This window comes from Pseudonaja textilis, chromosome 1 (genome assembly GCF_049901715.1).
Source record: "Pseudonaja textilis isolate UNSWEBS1 chromosome 1, rPseTex1.2, whole genome shotgun sequence".
Taxonomy (NCBI): domain Eukaryota; kingdom Metazoa; phylum Chordata; class Lepidosauria; order Squamata; family Elapidae; genus Pseudonaja; species Pseudonaja textilis.
This window is the reverse complement of record NC_141990.1, coordinates 22,619,515-22,641,109: the sequence shown is the minus strand read 5'-3', so window position 1 is coordinate 22,641,109 and position 21,595 is coordinate 22,619,515. Positions and strand designations below refer to the sequence as shown.

The following is a 21,595-nucleotide window of genomic DNA, read 5'->3' as shown; positions in this document are numbered from 1 at the left end:
AAATGCTGCTTTTAAGCACAAGACTGAAAAATGTGTAATGTAAATTCTGTCAACTGCAGTTTGTTCAACAAACCATATAATGTGATAAACCCACAACTTATTTTAAATTGCAAATAACAGAAATAATTTTTTTTTTTTAAATTAACTAACTACAGGCAGTCCTCGACTTACAGCCACAAGTGAACCCAAATTTTCTGTTCCTAATGAAAGATTTGTTAAGTGAGTTTTGCCCCGTTTTATGACCTTTCTTGCCACAGTTGTTAAGTGAATCACAGCAGTTAAGTTAGTAACCCCGTTAAGTGAGTCTGGATTCCTCACTGACTTTGCTTGTCCGAAGGTCGCAAAATGTGCTCACGTGAGCCTGAAACACAGCGCCCATCATAAATATGAGTCAGTTGCCAAGTGTCTGAATTTTGATCATGTGACCATGGGGATGCTGCAACGGTTTAACTGTGAAAAACGGTCATAAGTCACTTTCTTTGGTGCTGTTGCAACTTTGAACGGTCACTAAATGAACTGTTGTAAGTGAAGGACGACCTGTATTTCTGACAAGTTGGTTTAGCCTACTGTTTCCAGCATCAAGGAAAATAACATTGGCTTATTGAATGGCAGAGTGGGATTACTGTTTCCAATAAACAGAACAGAATATAGAATAGAAAAGAAAAATAGAAATAGAATTAATGGAATAAAACAGAACAACAGAACAGAACAACAGAATAGAATAACAGCGTTGGAAGGGGCCTTGGAAATCTTCTAATCCAACCCCTGTTGAATCAGGAAACCCTATACAGTGATGGGTTGCTGCTAATTCGGACCGGCTCGCCCGTACTGTTAGTTCTGACCACCAGCTGGGCCCACCTACCCTCCCAGGTGCTATCCCTATATATCTGGCTTGCTCTCCCCGCCCACGCAGCCCAGGTGCTTTCCGCGCCTCACCCACACTACTCACCGCAGCTGCTGTGTGCAGGGAATCCCTTTTTGCAGCCACGCACAAGCTGCATGAAGGGGGCGTGCACACGCTGTCACATTTTCGGTTCTGCACTAGGAGAACTGGTTGTTACAGTATGTGTAGCCCATGTCTGACCTATACCAGGGGTGTCAAACTTGCATTGTCACAGTGTTGCATGATGTAATCCAAACCCTTCGCTAAACTGGGTGTGGGCGTAACCAGCACATGACGCATCCAGCCAGTGGGCCACGAGTTTGCCCTGCCCTATACCATTTCCAACAAGTGGTTATCCAATCTGTTCTTAAAAGCTTCCAGTGTTTGGAGCATTTACAACTTCTGGAGGCAAGTTGTGATTTATTGTTCTGTCAGTTTGTTTTTATAACTTAAAGATATTTAAGAAGCAAGCAAGGTAGAAAAGGATTATCCCTTATTAATTATTCATCTCTTGATGAACCGCCAGCCCAAGAAATTGAACATGGCTGTTTTGGAAATAAGATAGTCGCTTATGTGGGAAAGAGGTATGTCTCTCTTTCAGTGGATCTTTGCTCCTGATAATTGCCTAGACGTAACATGTTTCCTTTTGGTAACATGTTTATTTATTTATTTATTTTATTTGTCAATTGCTTACAAGATAATAGGTATAAGTAAAAACATAGTTATGAATACATGGATACATATAAGAAAAATAAAAAATATATAAAAGAAACAATAGGACAGGGATGGTAGGCACATTGGTGCACTTATGCACACACCCCTACAGACCTCTTAGGGAAGGGGTGAGGTCAATAGTAGACAGTCTAAGGTTAAAGTTTTTGGGCCACCCTGTTGCTGAAGTCGTATTTCCTGCAATCAAGTTTGGTGCAATTAACCTTGAGTTTGTATCTATTGTTTGCTCTTGTGTTGTTATGGTTAAGCCAAAGTATTCATTGACAGGTAGGACATTGCAATGTATGATTTTATATACTATATTTAGATTGGACCGAAGGCAGCATAGTTCTAGGTTTTCTAGGTCTAGAATTTCAAGTCTGGTGGCATAAGGTATTCTGCAACAAGTAGAGGAGTGGAGAACTCTTTTTGTGAAATATTTCTGGACTTTCTCAACTGTGCTAATATCAGATACGTAATGTGGGTTCCGGACTGATGAGCTGTATTCGAGTATTGGTCTAGCAAATGTTTGGATGCTCTAGTTATTAGTGTAATATTACCAGAGAAAAAGCTACATAAGATTAGGTTAACAACTCTTAACGCCTTTTTGGCTATGTGGTTACAGTGAGCTCTAGCACTTAGCTCATTTGAGATGAGTACTCCAAGATCCTTGACAGAGTTTGAATTATCAACAAGATCTTGACTATTCAGCTTGTATTTTATTTTCTGTTTTTTTTTGCCAATATGTAAGACAGACCATTTATTTGTTGAGATTTGAAGTTGCCATTTGCTTGACAATTCTGATACATAGTAAAGGTCTTTTGGAAGGGTAGCAGTATTGTTGGTGGCGTTGAATAGCTTTACATCATCAGCGAAAAGAACGCAGTTGCTCTTAATATGATCACAGAGGTCATTTATTAGAGTATGAAGAGAGTTGGTCCTAGAACACTGTCTTGGGGAACACCACTGTTGACAGGTACAGAATTTGATAGGGCACTCCCAATTTTGACCATTTGTTGTCTGTTGACAGGAATGCTTCTATCCAGTTATGCAGGTGTCCAGAGATACCATAAGATTTTACTTTTAGGAGTAGTTTGTCATGTACCACTGAATCAAAGGCTTAACAGAAGTCTATGTAAATTTTGTCTATTGCTTTGCCCTGATCCAGTTGTGTAGTCCATATGTTTTTGCAGTGTAAGAGTTCCAGATTACAGGATAGTTTTTTCCTGAAACCAAATTGTTTATTAGAGAGTAGGTTGTTTGTTTCTAAGTGGAGGATGATGGATTGGTTAATAATTGATTCCATGACTTTACACGTGATGCAGCATAAAGAGATTGGTCTGTAATTTTCAACTAGGCTGGGGTCTCCCTTTTTGAAGATGGGGATGACCGTGGCTTGTGACCATAGTTTTGGCAAGGAGCTGGTCCTGAAAGATTTTTCAAAGATTATGCTTAGAGGTTCGGCTATGGCAGTGGGTAGCTTTTTTAAGTAGGCAGATATTCCCTCCTGTCCAATAGATAGAGATGGTTTTAGATTGTGTAGTGCTTTTTAAACATTGTCTTCTGTAAAATCGATATGTATTAGATCATTGTAGTTGTCTGTGGTTCGACTAAGAAATACTGGGCATGATCCATTGCTGTTTACAAATACTGAGCCAAAGAATGTGTTAAAGAGGTTGGTTTTAATAGTGTCGTCATTGCAGTCTTTACCGTTAAGTCCTTTCAGGGGTGGGATGGACCTTGAGTCTTTTAGTTTGTTGTTTACAAAATTGCAGAAAGCCCAAGTGGAATTGGTGTGTAGAAGGTTTTCTTCTTGTTTAATGTGATAATTCAGTGCATTCAGTTTTTATCTGGTGGCATAAATTTTTGTATCGGCTTTTGAAGTTGACAATGTGACCAGATTTGTTTTTCCACCAAAGTGATTTCTTTTTGGATTGAAGCTTCCTTATTGTTTTCGGTAATTTGTTTTTTCTGGTTTTGGGAGTTGTTAATGGTACATATAGTTTGATGACGCTTTTGACTTCAAGTAAAAATATGTTGTAATGGTCTTCTGCATTCAGAGAATAGAAATTGCCAAACAAGGGATGAGAGATCGTTGTTTATAAGATCATAGTTGCCTTTTTTGAAGTTATAATTGGGGATTCTATCATTGTGATTATTTTTGTGTGGACGTATGTTGAGACAAAAGTCAACAATGTTGTGGTCACTGTTGGAAAAGGGTTCTTTAATTTGAATTCCGTAAATTAAATTCAAACTATTGCAGAAGATGAGATCGAGGCAGTTATTAAGTCTAGTGTTGTTGGGTACTAGTTGTTCTAGTCCCAGATTTGTTATTGCATTGTAGAAGGTTGCATGTGTGGGTTCAGTTGTACATTCATTTAGGGGCCAGTCAATATGAGGTAGATTGAAATCACCAAGAAAGACAAAAGCGTGTGGGCAGGATGCTGCCCACGTTAGTAGTGTATTTAGCTTGTTTACATGTTCGATGTCATAATCAAGTGCTCTGTAACATGGTAAGTATCGAAATGTGATATTTAAGGATAGTTCACAGATGAGCCATGTTTCACAGACAAATATAATGTAGAATTTAGCCGTATTTAGTAAGAGGAGAAACTCAGGTATTTTATTTACAAGGCTTCTTGCATTGAGTAGCTTGAATTTAAGGCCAGTTGTGGTTGGAATAGAGGTAGTTAGGGGTGTGCATGCCTAGTTTTGAGTGATGTTGGATTGGATGGGGTGGGGTTGGATGCGGAGCTGTGGGTTATGTGACTTTCTTTTAATGCAATCAGCTCTGTAGTCAATGTATAGGTCCTTTTCTCCATTGTCTAGACAGTTTTTGAGTTCTGCGCAGAGTTCACAGGAGTGGATTCTTTGCAGTATGGATAAGTCTGGTCTTGAGTGAAGTTTTTTGTGGTTGGGATTGCTTTTTGCAATGGCATTTATTGTATGAATGAATATGCGTTTGCTGGACTCATTTTTGCATACAACTCTACAAAATTTTGGGGCCACAGAGCCATCATTGTGTTTGTACCCATGGCCATCTCTGGTTATTTCAATGATATCTTCAGGAAAGATGTTTGTTGTATTTGAGTTTGGAAGTGATTTGTCATTGCTTACTTCCCAGTGCTGAGAGCAAGCCTTGGGTGACGCAGATGGCTTTGTACTTGGAGCAGGACTAGAATTCACACCAAACTGCCTCTCCAATGCATATGCATCCAGTTGTGAACTTACAACCACATTTGGGATCGGAATGGGTATCACTAAGCAATGCAATGATTAAGTGAGACATACCATTTTGTGACCTTTTTGCTATATTTGTTAAGCAAATCACATGGTCATTAAGCAAATCCAGTTCCCCCCCCCATTAGCATTGCTTGTCGGAAGCCACTTGGGAAGTTTGTAAATGTTAATCCCATGCACTCATATTTGACAAGTGCTTGAATTTTGATCGTGTGACCATGGGGATGCTGCAATAGTTCGTGAGAACTGGTTTTAAGTCACTTTTTTCAGTGGCATTGTGGCCTTGAACAGTGGTCATTAAATGAATGGTTGTAACTTGAGGATTACCTGTAGCACTGTGTTTGTGCATCAAATTAAAAGAGGAGAAGGATCCATTTAAGAAGTCTATAACGCCATCACTTGAGACTTTGAAGAAGAGATTGGACTGCCATCTGTCAGAAATGGTGTAGGGTCTCCTGCTTGGGTGGGGGGTTGGACTAGATGACTCTCAAGGTCGCTTCCAACTCTGATTATCTGTTATCTGTTAACTGACCAGTACAACTACTCAAGGGCCTGACAGTAGTTTTCAATCTAACACTTTTGCCCTGGAAGCAGTATTCCAAGTTTTTAAATCTAGGAAACCTCCAAGTCCATTGTTAGCTGCATCATTGGGAATCCTGAAGAACCATATTGGGGCAAATTGTGCTGAAGAAGATCTAGCAATGCGATTGCTAAAAGTCAGCATGACATAATCATTTTGTTTTCAATGGGGTGAGAACAGGATCATCAATTTCCACTCCAAAGATTGCTGCTAGTCATTTGGATGTCATAATGAGGTGCTAGATGATGTGCTGGCTGTCTGCCTCTCCTTAATAAAAGTATTTTGTGCATATTTTCTCCTGCTGTGTCCATAACCTCATTTGACTCATGGTTTTTTATTTATTTTGTATAGGGAGGCTCATCTGAGTAGCATGTGGCAAGACTAGTGGTTTTTTAGAGTCATGCAGAGAGGAAACAAGAGAATGAAATTCAATAGAGGAATTCCCCTTAGTGTTCTTTAAAAAAAGAAAAGGTGAAGCAAATACTGATTACTTTAACCTTGCTTAATATTTCCCAGACTCTTATTTATTTAATTTAAATACAAATTTAATAATTTCTAAACTCTTCTATGTATTCAAAATAGACTGCAATTATGTATATGTATGTATACCGGTACACACACAGTCACACACACACACGCACACCACTTTTGAGAGCGGGCATCAGAATTTCAATGTGTGCCAGTGTTTACACAGAAAAGTGTCAATAAAGGTTATCTTAACACAAGCATGCCCAAATAGGTTTGTAAGAACAAGTGTCCTTTGAGGGAAATGATAAGTGTGACACTGTGTTTTTCTACGTACACTTGGAATGACAGCAGTCTATGTAATCGTCAATGCTGGACTAGAAAGGCCTAGTTTCTTGCTTCCCTGAGAATGGGTCACTTTGGGCCTGTCCTTTCCTCAGTCCAGGAAAGGAAGAGTTTTGTAAAATGATGTAAATTTACAGAGAGGTTAAAATATATCTGTGCTTATGACTTTTTCTATCTTTAAGTTTTCTTTTTATTGCCCTTTTTGTTTTTTCTTTGATTTCTTTTTCTCTGTTACTTTCTATTAATTTACTTCTATTTTTTGTTTAAAAGTTTTAATAAAAATTATGTGTTAAAATGAAAAAGAAGGAAAGAGAGAATTGTGGACTGTTAACCAAAAGTCAATAGCAAATGCCCCATAAAATATCCATAACAGTATCGTTAAAGGATCTGTTTCAAAATATCCTAGTAATTATAGTAATGTGAGCCTAGTCTACAGAATAACACAGGCAGATTTAAGCATTATAAAAACAGAACCTGACCTCAGGTTCACACAAGCTGTTTCACATCTGCACAGATCAGTCCAATGATGTTTAAATTACAGTGTTATGCACAGATTAAGTGGCATATTTTAAAAGAAAAGAGTTCCTATCCATGAAGCAGGGGTGGTAATAACCACATGCTTTCATGTTGGAAATCCCAGATCTGCAGAAACTCCCACCTGTATTAGTTACAATGCCACATGGTTGATACTTGTGTTAATAGTGCAGGAAGACAGCCAAGCCCCAAGCAGCTGTGCAAGATCAACTATAGATTTCATCAAAGTGTCTTTAATGCTGGCCTTGGCTACATGCTAAATCTTGGAATGACCTATTATCATTTATACTGAGTTAATTAAGGTACAGTCACTTTAAATAACTTTAAACACCCTTTCCCAGGTTTCTTGTCACCTGGACTAAGATGCTGTTTGTGATAAGTAAGCTCTTGATTACTTGTAAACAACCATTCCCCCTTTCCTTATCTCTTCCTTGCAGACAGAGAAAACCTGCAAGTCTTCAATGTTAAAGCAGCATCCTGCTCACATCACAATCCTTACTGCGTACAACCACATAAACAGCAGAATAAGGTGGGGTTTTTTAAGAATAAGAGTGCTGGAAATGAAGAGAAAACCAACAAGAGTGAAGCCATTTTAGAATGGAGCCACGTCTTAATGTGATTATAACGAACAGACAAAAGAAATATCCCCAATGGATGGTTTCAATAGCTTTCACTTTGATTTTGAAAATCAAAAAGGAAGAATTTAAGCTGCAAGCATTTGCAGATGATCTGATTTTCATCTTAGAAGACCCTCTAGAAACAGCACCAAAATTGATAGAAAAGATATGGAAAGGTAGCTGGTTTGAAAATAAATAAAGATAAGACAGAGATCTTGAGAAAGTATATGCTATTAAGACAAAAGGAAGAACTGGCAGACCTATTGAAAATTCAGGTCACAAATAAGATCAAGTACTTGGGGATATATTTGACAGCAAGATGTAGTAAACTAAAAGAGAATAATTATATCAAACTTAAACAGCAGATAGCGCTAGATCTGGCGAAATGGGAAAATTTACAACTGTCACTAATAGGGAGAATTTCAACAATCAAGATGAATATATTACCCAGAATTTTATATTTGTTTCAAACAATTCCAAATAGGCTTGGAAAAGATTACTTTGAAGATTTAAATAAAATTGTGTTGAAATATATATGGCAAGGTAAGAAAGCGAGAATAAAGTTAAAACTCTTGCAAGATGCTAGAATTAGAGGAGGATTTGGTTTGCCTAATTGGGGGTTATATTATCAAGCTACAAATCTGATGTGGGTTAAGGAATGGATAACACTAAGAAATACTAGATTGTTGACATTAGAAGGACATGACCTGTTGTTGGGGTGGCATGCTTTTTTATGGTATAAAGGAACACAGGGGTATTTTAGAAGACATTATATATGGGAGTCTCTGTGGTTAACTGGGAGAAGATTAAAAGACAATATTAGAAAGATTTGGGATGATAACACGAACTATTATAAAACAAGCTAAGTAAATTATGATTATCTTGTAAAACATGAATGAATAAAAGTATAGTCAAATAATTGATTAATAATGATACTAAGGTATTTAATTTTGGTTGAAAATGTGAGATTATATGCAATGTAATTGAAATTGAAGACTACGAAATGGAAGCACAAAACAATTTGTAAACCAATCAGCACACTTTATGTATACATATGGAAAATGGCTTGATGTTTTTATGTTTTGTTTGTTTATGTTTGTTTTTAAAAACAAATAAAAACTTTAAAAAAATAGCTTTCACTCCTACTTCCACGTTATTTTTGAAAGCTTTACTCTGAATACAGAGTATCTCCACTTTGCATGCTGCTACTTCCCTGTCTCATAAGTTCCCGTGCACCAGCAGCACCGTCAACGGAGGGTATAATGGCCTTTGTGGGAATGACCTTGGGAGTCAGGGCAGACAGAGGCAGATAACAGGCAATTTAGCCTGCAGCAGGAATGTGAGTAGGACAGGAGACTCGGGACGGACCATCCCTAGTTCCTTAGACGGTATAAGGGGATGGGAGAGAAAGATACGTTCAGATTTTTAAGATTTTGTTAATGGAACTTTACAATAAAGTAAAATCAGTTCATCTCACTGTGTTTCCTGTCTAGTCTTGGCATCAATCTTTCAAGTCTGAAAAGGAGGGATGTTATGAATGATGGTGCAGAAGCAGATGGATCCCCTCTCTCAGGGAAGGAGAAGAGCCAGAACCCAGACAGTCCTAATCAATCTTTCAATGAACTAAGAATTGTTGTGTAACCTGAAGGAGATCTCGGAAAAGATGTCAGATATAGACAAGCAGAGGCATGTATGGATTTCGCAACCCTGAGATTTATTCATACATTATGTTTCCGTCAAATATTTTTCAAATAATAATATAAAATACATATTTGCCCATAATTTAAATACATTACATGAACATTATTACATATATATTATTTCATCTTCCATCAATGAAGTTTAAGTTAGGAGTGTGCAAGGTCAGAATAAGAGTCACGCATGTTCTTTTTTCCCACATCCGAAGCATTTTAAAAGCTTTGACTTCTTGGGGCTTCTCCAGGTAATATGAAGGAGGTGGGACGTTGTCAGTTTTGGGACAAATATTTTATACGATCCTGGACCCATTGTGCATTGGGATCTGCACACATCTGCCGATTCACATGTGTGATAAATCTGCAGAGGAAAGATATACATGCATATTTTAATCACAAGCTGGAAAGAAAGCAATTCTCTACAATTGGCACCACACTTAGCTTTCAAGGGGGCAGAGCCTCTCCCATCAGTCACCCTCAAGAGACTCCTATTCCCAAACTGGTTTCATGAAAGGGGGTTCATGGACAGATGTCCACGAAATCTTTCAATAATTTATGCTAAAGGACTGATTTGTCTGAAAATTGTGAATCGAAGTATTGAATTAAACCTGCACACAGGCCCTTTCAAGAGGGAAATAACTTTAGATTTTGGTATAAGAATATCTGCGGGGGGGGTGACAAATAAATCAACATAGCAGCCAAGGGCCTTGCAATTGAAACCCCAACCTCTTTATTAATGTTTATTGCAAAAAATGAATAGATTTTTTTTTCTGACTCTCTGGCCTCATTGTGATATGTTGGGTAGGAATGCCTATCCATGAGGACTGCAACTAATTTTACATTTAAATTAATTTCACATAAAGTCAATATAGGGAAATGATTATGGCTGGTGCACTTTTCCATAAAGGTCACACAAAAGATACTAGACGTTTCAAGGGCAGCCAACATCGCATTTAACATATTCAGGAATCACTTAGGAGTTGATAGATTTTGTTTTAGTACTTACACGACAGCTTGCATGGAACACCTGGCATTTGTGCGTTCAAAGGACCTCAAGTTCCTTTGTGGAATAGGCTTCTTTACGTAGTCAAAACAACAGCGCTTGGGATCTGAAAGACAGGAAAAGAGAGTTGTGTTATTTTAATGGTTTCCCTTCCCCAATCATTGAGTCTTGAACCTGAATTTCTTACTTACTAGTTTAGAATATTTACCATTCCCCTCATATAATATGGGCAGACTTTCCCTGGACTGACCTTACCATGGAGCATATTATTTTTATTAGATTTATATCCAACCTTATTTTGTACAACTCAAGGTAGCATACATAGCTAATGCTTCATCCTCTTATATTGTCCACAAAAACAGCCCTAGAGATAGATTGAACTGTGGCAGAATGACTGGCCCAAAGTCTTTTAAACAATGTGCTTTGATGCAGAACTAGAAGTGGAGATTTGTATTTTACTTCTAGCTGTGAAAATTTCAGAGGCAAATTCAACAATAATTTGTGCAGAAATTAAGAATGCAAGAATTGTCTCACTCAGGCAGAATCCCTTCTTTCTTTCCTTCCTTCGCAATAGAATGGATTCTTACTAGTATGTATCTATTGCAGCTAAATAGTGACTATGTGAGCCCCAAAACACTAACTCCTAAAAATTCTACCTGGCACTAGAGGAAAATAAGCTTATTTTGGAGAAGAATTTCTGTTACATAGGGAATCCACTTTCCTTTTGTCCACTCAATAGACAATGTTCAATATGGAAAATAATTTTTCTGCATGCATTAATACAACTGATACTGTATTCCCCCCAAATCCTTGAAATAAATGGCTTATGATGATTATAAAAACATTTCAGAGTAAAAAGGACAAATGTTATATATATCCATCCACCCTATCCTCTTTTGAAATCTGAAAGGAAGAGTTCATTCTCTCCACATACATCTTCTGAAGGATGGGATAGGGTGCTGAGCTCTCCTTCTCATCTAGAATTCAGCTCAAACAAATGGTTTAATTCTTCTACAGAGCTTCCCTTTTCAAATGGGGTTGTACTTACACTCTGAGCAGCATTTGCTGTCCCTAACTATCCTTGTTGTTTGTTGCATGACCAGCACTTTCAGGAGAGATGGTTGGACAAAACCTAGAACCCATTCCAAGATGGCAAGGGTTATAACTATGCATGTAGGTAAAAGGTAAAGGAGCCCCTGAGGATTTTACTCTGCTAGTCATTGCCAACTATAGGGGTGGTACTCATCTCCATTTCAAAGCTATTGAGCTAGCACTGTCTGAAGACATTTCCGCAGTCATGTGGCCAACATGACATCAAAGAGTGCTATTACCTTCCCACCAAAGTGATACCTATTTATTTACTAGCATTTGCATGCTCTCAAACCAGTAGGTTGGCAACAGCTGCAGCAAGGGTGGGAGCTCAACCCATCACTTGGTGCTCAGGTCTCGAACCTAAGCTACTGGCTTTTCAGCCGGCAAGTCCAGCATTTTAACCATGAGCCACCTAACCACCCTCAGAATGCAGGTGGGATGCTGAAAAAAAAGAAAAATCAGTCTTACCGAACTGAGCCTGAGCTTGGGATAGGAACATAGCAGCAACCAGGAAGACGGCGAGGGTAGCCAGGGAGCTGTTCATCTTTGCTCTTGGATCAAATGAGATAAGCAATAGTAGTTGGGGTAGCTTGTGCACCTCCTTAGTTCCATGCTGAGAGGCAGAATTTCTCGTGTTTATATAGATTGGTTGTGGAGAGGGTGGAGATTTGCTGGAAATAAAATCCACAGATCATATCTGAGAAATGATGACATAACAGTAAAAAAATCTGCCACCGTCAGTTCTCTGGATGAAAGAGGAAGCAAATGTTGCCAGAGAAAAAGGGAATTTGCAGCCTTCCTCTAACTTTGCAAAGTGGGTGGTGGGTAAGCCATCTGAGCCAGGGATTCTGGAAATAACATTCCTAGCAGGGGGAAAATTGGTGCTAGATGAGCAGGAGAGCTTTGTCTGGCAAAGGGTGAGAGGGTGAGGAGCAAGGAAGTAGGAAATCAAGCAGGGTCCCTCAGAGGTGTGGTCTCACTCAGATATCTCACTTTTTAAATAAGGTGATAGATGGGTATGCAGCATTTATTGTTTATAGACTTTTAAATATACATTAATCTCAATTAGGGCTTCAGGGTCTGAAAAAGGTGCAAGGCTTTGGGGATTTCTTGCAAAGAAATGAGGGAACAATTGTGGAATTCAAATGAGTTCTCAAGGGCAACTTGCTCTTTAGCTCGAGTTTGGCCCTGGTATCCATCCAAAGGTCCACCTGAGATAAGCAGATGGTCTCTGAACTGCAATCCTCTTCCTGCATCTTCTCTGCCTTTTACAGCAGAGGCCAGAGAGGCTGAACAAGCAGAGTTCCCTGCAGTTCCTGGGGAAGGGAATGGAATCGAATAGAAACAGAAACTTTACTGTTATTTTAAGTGACAATAATCATTTGTATATAATCATCCATTAATCAGCATACATTAAAATGAAATTTCGTTGAATTCGGCTCTCAACAGATAACCATTATGCATATAACACACACAAACACACACACACACACACACACACACACACACACACACACACACACTTTTATGACACAGAGAAACATAACAGTCTAGTTTGAATGTATACATCAGCATGGTGGGGGGAAAAAGAATCCTGTGAATTTACAAGATGGATGGCAAAAGGAACAAAACTGTTACAGAATCTAGTAGTCCTGCTGTAGATATTTTGAAACCTCCTCCCGGGGGGAGCAACAGAAACAGACCATAAAGTGGGTGTGTGGGGTCTCTGACAATGCTTTGAGCTCTAAGCACATAGCACTTATAAGCAGTATCCTGAATAACGGGAAGCGAGCTTCCTATAATCTTCTCAGCTGTCCTTACCACTCTCTCTATGGACTTTCTATCTGAGGCACTGCTGCCACCAAATCAAAGAGTGATGCAGGTTGTTAAAACGCTCTCAATCGTGTCTCTGTAAAAAGTGGCCAGGACAGAAGGAGAAAGCTGTGCTCTCATCCAATGTAGGAAACGCAAAAGCTGGTTTGGACACTTCATTAAAGATAACCTATTAAGAGACCAAGTTGGATTGTTAGTTATCTACACCCCCCACATACTTAATGCTACTGACCATCTCCACAGCTGCAGCCTTGAGGCCAAGTGGAGAATGACTATGCTGGCTCTTTCTAAAATCAGCAATGATCTCCTTTGTTTTATTAACATTCAGAACCAGTTAATAATTGGTTAACTCTCTGAACACAAGTCCCAGGACAACAAATGTATTTTCATATTGAAGAGGAGCCACAAAGTCTGAAACAGCTGTGTGGAAGGCTGCCAACCATTCCTCCTGAGAAGCTAAACTGAATCATGATAAAGCAGGTTATTATTGCTACTTTCTGACTTCCAAGTGGGTCAACCAACTCTCAATCCACTATTTAAAGATAACTCTATTTTCTTTGAAACACAGCTGAACTCCTTTGATGTAAACCTGAGCCTCAACTGTATACAGGTAGTCCTCAACTTACAACATATCCTTTAGTGACTGTTTGAAGTTATAACTAAAAAAAAGTGAGCATTTTTCATACAACCATTGCAGCATTCCCAAGGTCACATGATCAAAATTCAGAGGCAACTGACTCATATTTATGACGGTTGCAGCCCCCTTTGTGATTACCTTTTGCAACCTTGCGACAAATCAAGTCAGTGGGGAATCTAGATTCCCTTAACCAGGGGTGGGATTCTACCGGTTCTGTCCGACTCTGTAGAACCGGTAACTCTGAAGAGCAGCAGACATAGAACCAGTTCTATGTCTGCTGCTGTTTGGCCGGCCCGCCTGCCCAGGCTCTTACCTGACCTTTATTTCCTGCTTTTTCAACCTCAGCTGCCGTGCGAGACACAGCTGCGGTTGAAAAAGCAGGAAAAAAGTGCTTTTTCAAATGCTGCTTTCCTGCACGCAGCGCTGCTCAGCTGTCCAGGCAGCAAGCTGATGAAGATTTACACACTCGTGCAGCGTGCAGGGAAGCACATTGTAAATCACCGAACCGGTAGTTAACCCTGTCAGATCCCACCCCTGTCCTTAATTATGTTAGTAATTTAACAACTACAGTGATTCACTTAACTGTGCCAGAAAGGTCATAAAATTGGACAAAATGCACTTAGTTGTCTCAATGAGCAACAGAAATTTTGGGCTAAATTGTGGTCATAAGGAGAGGAAATACTAAAAAAGTATTTTCCCACACAACTCCATAAGGCTGACAATGAATGCAGAACCTCACTAACTCAGGAGTGGCATGATTATTACTTTTTGGTAGGTTGGTTTACAAGTGTCTATATTTCCTGTTCAAATAAATCTAAGTTATCAATGTGAAGTTGATGCTATCTAAATTCAACCCAATTGACCTCCCCTGTAAAGACAGTCAAAAAGGATAATCTAGTCACATTGATATTAAGCCTCACTTGCCTGTTTAAAAAGAAGTATCTTCATTATTATTATTTTTTTAGGAATACCAAGAATGAAAAGGCTAGGCATCTTTGAAGACTGCATGTTCCACAGTTTTTGAGCTACTTTGATTAGTAGCTAACTACCACGCCAGAAAAGCCTGAGACTGTGAGTTCTAATCCTGATTTAGCCATGAAAACCAGCTGGGCGACTTTGGGCCAGTTGCTTTCTTTCCTCCCAACTCACCTCACAGAGTTGTTGTTGTGGGGAAAATAGGAAGAGGAAAGTGTTCACTGCCTTGTGTTATTTGTTATTTTACTCATTCATGGCTATTGGGGGTAGTAGAGAGCAAAGTCAGAAAGATTCTCTTCATATGTGGCATTTCCAAATACATTCTCCAAGAAACGTCTCTTTCTAATATTCTGCCACTTTTAAAGGGCCAGTTCTTAGAGGTTTTTGAAGTGGGTTTAATTACATTTGGATTGCTTTGAATCTAATAATGGTGTTTAAAGTGTTTGTTTCTCTTATTTCCATTTGGTGTATTTAGGAAAATTGCTGGCAAAACTTGAACTTAAGGCAACATGGAGAAATATGAATTAAAATATACACCATTTTATATGTCATTTGGGATTTGTACAGAAAAATAGCTCATATGCTTTACATAAACCAAAACCCCTCTTACAGGAAAACGTCATGAATTTGTAAAACATGAAATTCTCATTCTTATAGTTAACAAATTGCTAACTTACTTGTCAAAAAACAAATGCAAAACATATGTCCTGGACTCAGTACCAGCTTGTTTTCAGAAACAAATGAAACAAATAATTAAGTGTTAGTTTGTGTTGACATGTCAAGTTCAGATTTTTATTTCCAATAAAAATGAAAATGATCTTCCTTTGAACACATTAGTTATTTTATGGAGAATGTATGACTATATGCTTTGAATTTAAAGCAGTTTTCTCTGTTGGGAAACACGATGATTGAACCTAGTGCTCCCTATGAAAGAATTTCTTCATTGGAGGGGGGGAAAACCTTTCAAGAGGTACATAACTTTCTTCTCCAATAGTTCAGGAAAGTGTGCAAATGAATAGCGGCAATCACCTGTCCAGAACAGAGGTGGAATTCAGCAGGTTCTGACCAGTTCAGGGGAACCGGTAGCAGAAATTTGGAGTAGTCTGGAATACCAACTCTGAGTGGCCCCGCCCCCACCTATTCTCTGCCTCCTGATTGGGATGCTGATTGGCTGGGTCTTCTTTTGTTGCCCTGCACAGGAGAATGGAGCTGGAAAGCAGGTTAGAGGGCTGGGGAGGGAATGGAGATACCTTCCCCTGCCACACCCTCCAAGTCTTGCCCACAGAACCGGTAGTAAAAATGTTTGAATCCCACCACTGGTCCAGAACCTTTGGGTTTGGTAACAAAAATATGTTTGTTGAGTTCAGCTTAACTCCGGGTGACTTCATGAACCGCCAGCCCTTTGAGGTGGTCCAGACAAGAAGCTAAAACCATTAGCACTAAAACTATCTTTATGGAAGGTTATAGTAGCAGAATTTTGCAAGTCTGAAAGTCTTCCTGCCCACCTGTGCTTTCCAGAGAACTAGGGAGGGTCTCTTCTGAGACATTCCCATACTCCATTTCTTCTGTGGACCAAGATATATTTTGCCTGACTGCTGTCTAGCCTGCAGCTCTTCTTCCTGTTTCTCAAATTCTTCTCACAGCTCATCGTATGAACATACCTATGAGCACATGAAGACATGATTTGTTGAACAAAATAAACCAGTAAATTATAAATTATAAAATATAAGTAAGCAAACACAATAGCTAGATTCACATAAATGATTAAGCAAAACCAAACAGACCACATTGTTCCTTCGGCTAATATATGAACACATCATTCTTTTCTTTCTACATAAAAAGCTTTCTGACTTTTTCAGTCCCCTTCCTTAAATGAGTAATATAATTTGTCATTAATAAATGATATGAAGCATTAAAAATGTCAAGAATTATCATTAATAGGAACTTGAAATGTTCTTTTAATTGTAGAAACAAATAATGCCAATGATGAAATATCAAACACATTAAAAATGGCAAACAAACAGCAACTTCAAATCTCAACAAATAAATGCTCTGTCTTACATATTGGCAAAAAAAATCCGAAAATAAAATACAAGCTGAATAGTCAAGATCTTGTTGATGATCCAAGCTCTGTAAAGAACCTTGGAATACTCATCTCTAATAATCTAAGTGCTAGAGCCCACTGCAACTACATAGCCAAAAAGGCATTAAGAGTTGTTAACCTAATCTTACGTAGCTTTTTCTCTGGTAATATCACACTATTAACTAGAGCATACAAAACATTTGCTAGACCAATACTCGAATACAGCTCATCAGTCTGGAACCCACATTACGTATCTGATATTAGCACAATTGAGAAAGTCCAGAAATATTTCACAAGAAGAGTTCTCCACTCCTCTACTCGTTGTAGAATACCTTATGCCACCAGACTTGAAATTCTAGACCTAGAAAACCTTGAATTACGCCGTCTTCGGTCCGATTTAAGTATGGTATATAAAATCATACATTGCAATGTCCTACCTGTCAATGAATACTTCAGCTTCAACCATAACAACACAGGAGCACACAATAGATACAAACTCAAGGTTAACCACACCAAACTTGATTGCAGGAAATACGACTTCAGCAACAGAGTGGTCAATGTCTGGAATACTCTACCCGACTCTGTAGTTTCTTCCCCAAACCCCAAAAACTTTAACCTTAGACTGTCTACTATTGACCTCACCCCTTTCCTAAGAGGTCTCTAGGGGGCATGCATAAGCGCACCAACTTGCCTACAGTCCCTGTCCTATTGTTTCTTTTATTTTTCTTTTATTTTTCTGATATGTACCCATTTCATGTATTCATAACTATGTATACACTTATACTTATTATCTTGTAAACAATTGACAAATCAAATCAAATAAATAAATAAATAATAAAAAAATAACCCCCAGAGGAGCACTGAACATTGGCCAGAGTAGGTCTTTCCTTTTCAGAAGACATGTTGGACTCCCCTTGGCCACTATTCCAGCAGGGAAAGGATGCATCAAAGGTCAATAATAATATGAAAGATGCAGAAAATTTCTCTTGACATGAATCTTAGTTAGCATGGTTCTTCTTGATAGAAAAAAGACCACACTAGCTTGTATAGAATCCAACAGATCAACCATCTCTCCATCTATTGGAATCTCTGAGACTAGTGATTTCTGTTTGTACCCAACTCAATCTACTGGGGACAGATACATTGGACTCTGTTAAAATAATAAAAATTTGATATTGAGAAGAGAAGGAGAATTAAAAAAGCAAATTCTAATCCATGATGAAATTGCTCAACTAATTTTTGTTTCTTTTCTTTAGAACGTTTCTTTAGAATGCAGAGTTTTATCTGGAGAATAGGACTTCCTATTCTCCACCCAACTAATTAAAAGGGGAACCTTTGGGCAAGCAACTTTTGGGTCATAGGGAACACAAATCAGATAGCAAGGAGAACTATCAAATGTTAAGAGTTGAAGAGTTAGCGTTGAAGGGGAAACCCAGAAGCCCAGAAAGGAATTTCTACTTTTCCTATCTTGTCTGAGGAAAGTGCAAGGGAATGAGTCAGAGACTCCTATTCTTGTCCAACTGGGTTAGAACCTTAACAAATGTCCAGAAATTTTCTTTATAATGTTTCTTTAGAAAGCACTTTTCTCCACATAAGCAATTTTGGCGAAGCAATCTATAAGGGCAAGTTAGTCATCCTTCTGGTGGCCTGGCAGCTGGGTTGCCCAGTTGCATCCTTCCTGAATTCTTCTCTCTATGCTCAAGATTGATGTTACAGTTCTTTTGTCTTTGGGCAGCTTCATTTTCCATGTTTATGAGAACAAGTGAGTGGAGGAGTTCATGACCTCATGGTGACCATATGCATGTATGGCTTTTCCTTCCTTTTGGTGAGGATTGTGTTCAGGCTAACATGTCCCACCCCACCCCCGTCCTGTCTTCCATTTTCTGAAAATGAAGTTATCAGTAAGAGAAGATAAAAAATTGTTGATCTGCTCACTCTTAGCAAAGTTAGATTTCTACAGAAGTCAAGATGTTCTAGTATAGGTTTTCAAGACTGGCACCAACTATTTACAAAGTCTGCATTACTATTACTATTAATCTTCTCATCACTCCTTATCGCCCACTCCCTCCTACTTGTGACTGTATGACTGTAACTTTGTCACTTGTATCCTTATGATTGATATTGACTGTTTCCTAGTATGATTTGATTGCTTATTGTACCCTATGACTATTATTAAGCGTTGTACCTGATGATTCTTGACTCTTGATGAATGTATCTTTTCTTTTATGTATGCTGAGATCATTTGCACCAAGACAAGTTCCTTGTGTGTCCAATCACATTTGGCCAATAAAGAATTCTATCTATGAATCAGTGAAACAGGGATGAGCTTTTGTGTGGATATCAAAATGCCACGATAACCGCTGTGATTGCAACCCTCGCTAAAACATTGGTTATTTGATGTGGAAAGTCCTCAACTGTATATTCTGCTTTATTTCTCTCTCCTTTTAACCTTACCCAAATACTTCCAACAGTAGGTCCATTTTCAGATTCCTGGATTTTTTGTGTGTAAATTTCTTTTCTTCTTGCATGGTGGAAGACCCCTTCCTCCCCCCCACCTTTGTTTTTGAAAACAATTTTATTGATTTTTTAAAAACAAACAAAACAAACAAAACATAAAAGCATCAGCTCTCTTCCATACATATATACAAACAGTGTGTTGGTTGGTTCATCAGTTTTGTGCATTCATTTCGTAGTCTCAATTACAGTTACAATACATAATAACTCATATTATCAATCCAAACTTATATATCCTAGTATCACTATTAGAAAATCATTTGATTATAATTTTATTCATTCATACTTTATGAGATAACTATAATTTAGGTAGTTTATTCTATAATAAATCATAGAATCATACCAAATCTATCCTAAAAACACTTTATACATATGATATCAAATAACCAAAAAAAAGAAAAAGAAAAGATATTCCTTGTTATCTAACATTCTAAATATTCTGTTATTATATTTTATCATCCAACCATTGATAGAAAAGGTCCCAAATTTTATAGAATTGTTTATCCTCTTACTCTCTAATTTCAAATGTCAGTCTACTCATCTCAGCACATTCCAATATTTTCTTAATAATTTCTTCCTGCAATGGTATTTTCTCATTTTTCCAATTTTTAGCAAATACAATCCTAGCCGCTGTTAATACATTTACAATCAGATATTTCAAGTCTTTACTGTATGTATCTGGTAAGATTCCCAATAAAAAAAACTCCGGTTTCAAATCTATGTGTTTGTCATTTTTTCCAACCACATGCGGATTTTAGTCCAATATTTTCTAGCATCCTCACAAGTCCACCACATATGGTAATATGAGCCAGGTATCTGATGACATTTCCAGCATTTTTCAGATTTATTCTTCAACATGCTTGCTATCCTTGTCGGGGGAAAGTGCCACCTGTAAAACATCTTATGCAGATTTTCTTTATAAGCTGTTGACATTGTCATTTTATAATTTTGCGACCATAGTTTTTGCCATTTCTCTAAATCAATCCCATATCCAAAATTCTTCCCCCAAACAATCATAGTTTCTTTAACTTGTTCTTGCTCTAGCTTAATTCCCAATAAATAACCATATAATTTTTAAATCACCTTTTCATCAGTACCTGTCAAAATCTTATCTAGATCAGTCTGTTTATCATAAAATCCCTCTGTTTTAGAATCTTCATCATACCTTGAGTGTATTTGCGCATATGAAAACCAATTCATCTTTATGACTTGTTCCTCTAAATTTTGTATCGATTTAAGTTCACCCTTTTCATCCAATAGTTCCCCATATCTAACTGTTTGTTCCTTTTTGTATATTATAGGATAGGAAAATGCTTCAATAGTCGATAACCAAACTGGAATTTTTAAATAACATTGTCTTTTTATCTTCTCCCAGTTTAACCACAAAGACTCCCGTATATAATGTCTTCTAAAGTAACCCTGTGTTTTAGTTCCCTTATACCATAAAAAAGCGTGCCAACCCAACAGCAAATCATGACCTTCTAGTGTCAACAATCTAGTCTTTCTTAGTGTTATCCATTCCTTGACCAACATCAAATTTGCAGCTTGATAGTACAACTCCCAATTAGGCAAACCAAAACCTCCTCTAATTCTAGCATCTTGCAAAAGCTTTAGCTTTATTCTCAGTTCCCCTTTTTCTATGAGTATCATTTATTTCCACATGGCAAAAAAGGAAAGGATAATTTGGTAGGTTTGAGTAGACTTGGTTCCTTCTTAATTATGTTCTACAGTGGGCATGCACTTAGAACTTATACACCTGGTAGGCAGCACACTTTGTGCAGTGTCATACTGGATTTGCACATAGCCATTTCAGTTCTCTTAACAGAAAAAAAGCTACCACCACTGTAGACCTCTTCTTTCTCCATGTGTTTCTTGGATTTCCTTGATCCATTGGGGCCCAAGTATCTTCTACAATAACCCATGTCCTTCAGCTGTCTATCCATCATTCTCTAAAGAGAGTCTGGAAATTGGTTTTTCAGTTCCACTGTCATCTCAAATACTGTATCTTATATATTTGCTCTGCCAATGTTTTTACCCACTGTCCTTTGGTGCTATTTTGATTTCCCAGTCTCTTCTGGAGAACATCAGCTTCCCTTATGTAAGAAATTCACATCTTCTCTGTTGCATTTCAGGGTAAAAAATTTTTCCTCTTCCCTCTCTTCACTTCCTCCAGTAGGAAAACACAGTGACAGGTGTAGCAATTGTAGATTGGATACTCTTTAGGCAAAAAGGAAAACCTTAAAAAACACTCTGATGGACACTTTGATGCTTTCCCTACTATTCATGTTGTTTGGAAACTTTCCTGTCAACTTTCTAGCCAAGTATCTGGGCTACTACAATATACTTTGTAAGGAAGATAATACTGGCAAATATTAGTTGGCCCAGAATC

At 38.0% G+C, this 21,595-nt stretch overlaps 1 protein-coding gene across 1 annotated transcript; it reads right to left on the bottom strand.

Moving 5' to 3' along the window:
• Positions 1-8,439: 8,439 nt before the first annotated feature.
• Positions 8,440-11,791, bottom strand: LOC113441527 (C-C motif chemokine 8-like). Its single transcript, XM_026708572.2, has 3 exons — positions 11,633-11,791; positions 10,076-10,178; positions 8,440-9,430 (listed from the first exon to the last, which is right to left on the bottom strand). Exons 1-3 carry the CDS (start codon positions 11,706-11,708, stop codon positions 9,343-9,345), a joined length of 267 nt encoding a protein of 88 aa, XP_026564357.1. The 5' UTR covers positions 11,709-11,791; the 3' UTR covers positions 8,440-9,342.
• Between the last annotated feature and the right edge of the window lie 9,804 nt (positions 11,792-21,595).

Excerpts from the sequence above, each read along its gene's own strand:
- LOC113441527 (XM_026708572.2), bottom strand. The coding sequence starts at position 11,708 with ATGAACAGCTCCCTGGCTACCCTCGCCGTCTTCCTGGTTGCTGCTATG. Across the intron at positions 10,179-11,632 it reads CCAAGCTCAGGCTCAGTTCG|ATCCCAAGCGCTGTTGTTTT; the intron begins GTAAGACTGATT and ends CCTGTCTTTCAG. Across the intron at positions 9,431-10,075 it reads TGTTCCATGCAAGCTGTCGT|ATTTATCACACATGTGAATC; the intron begins GTAAGTACTAAA and ends TTTCCTCTGCAG.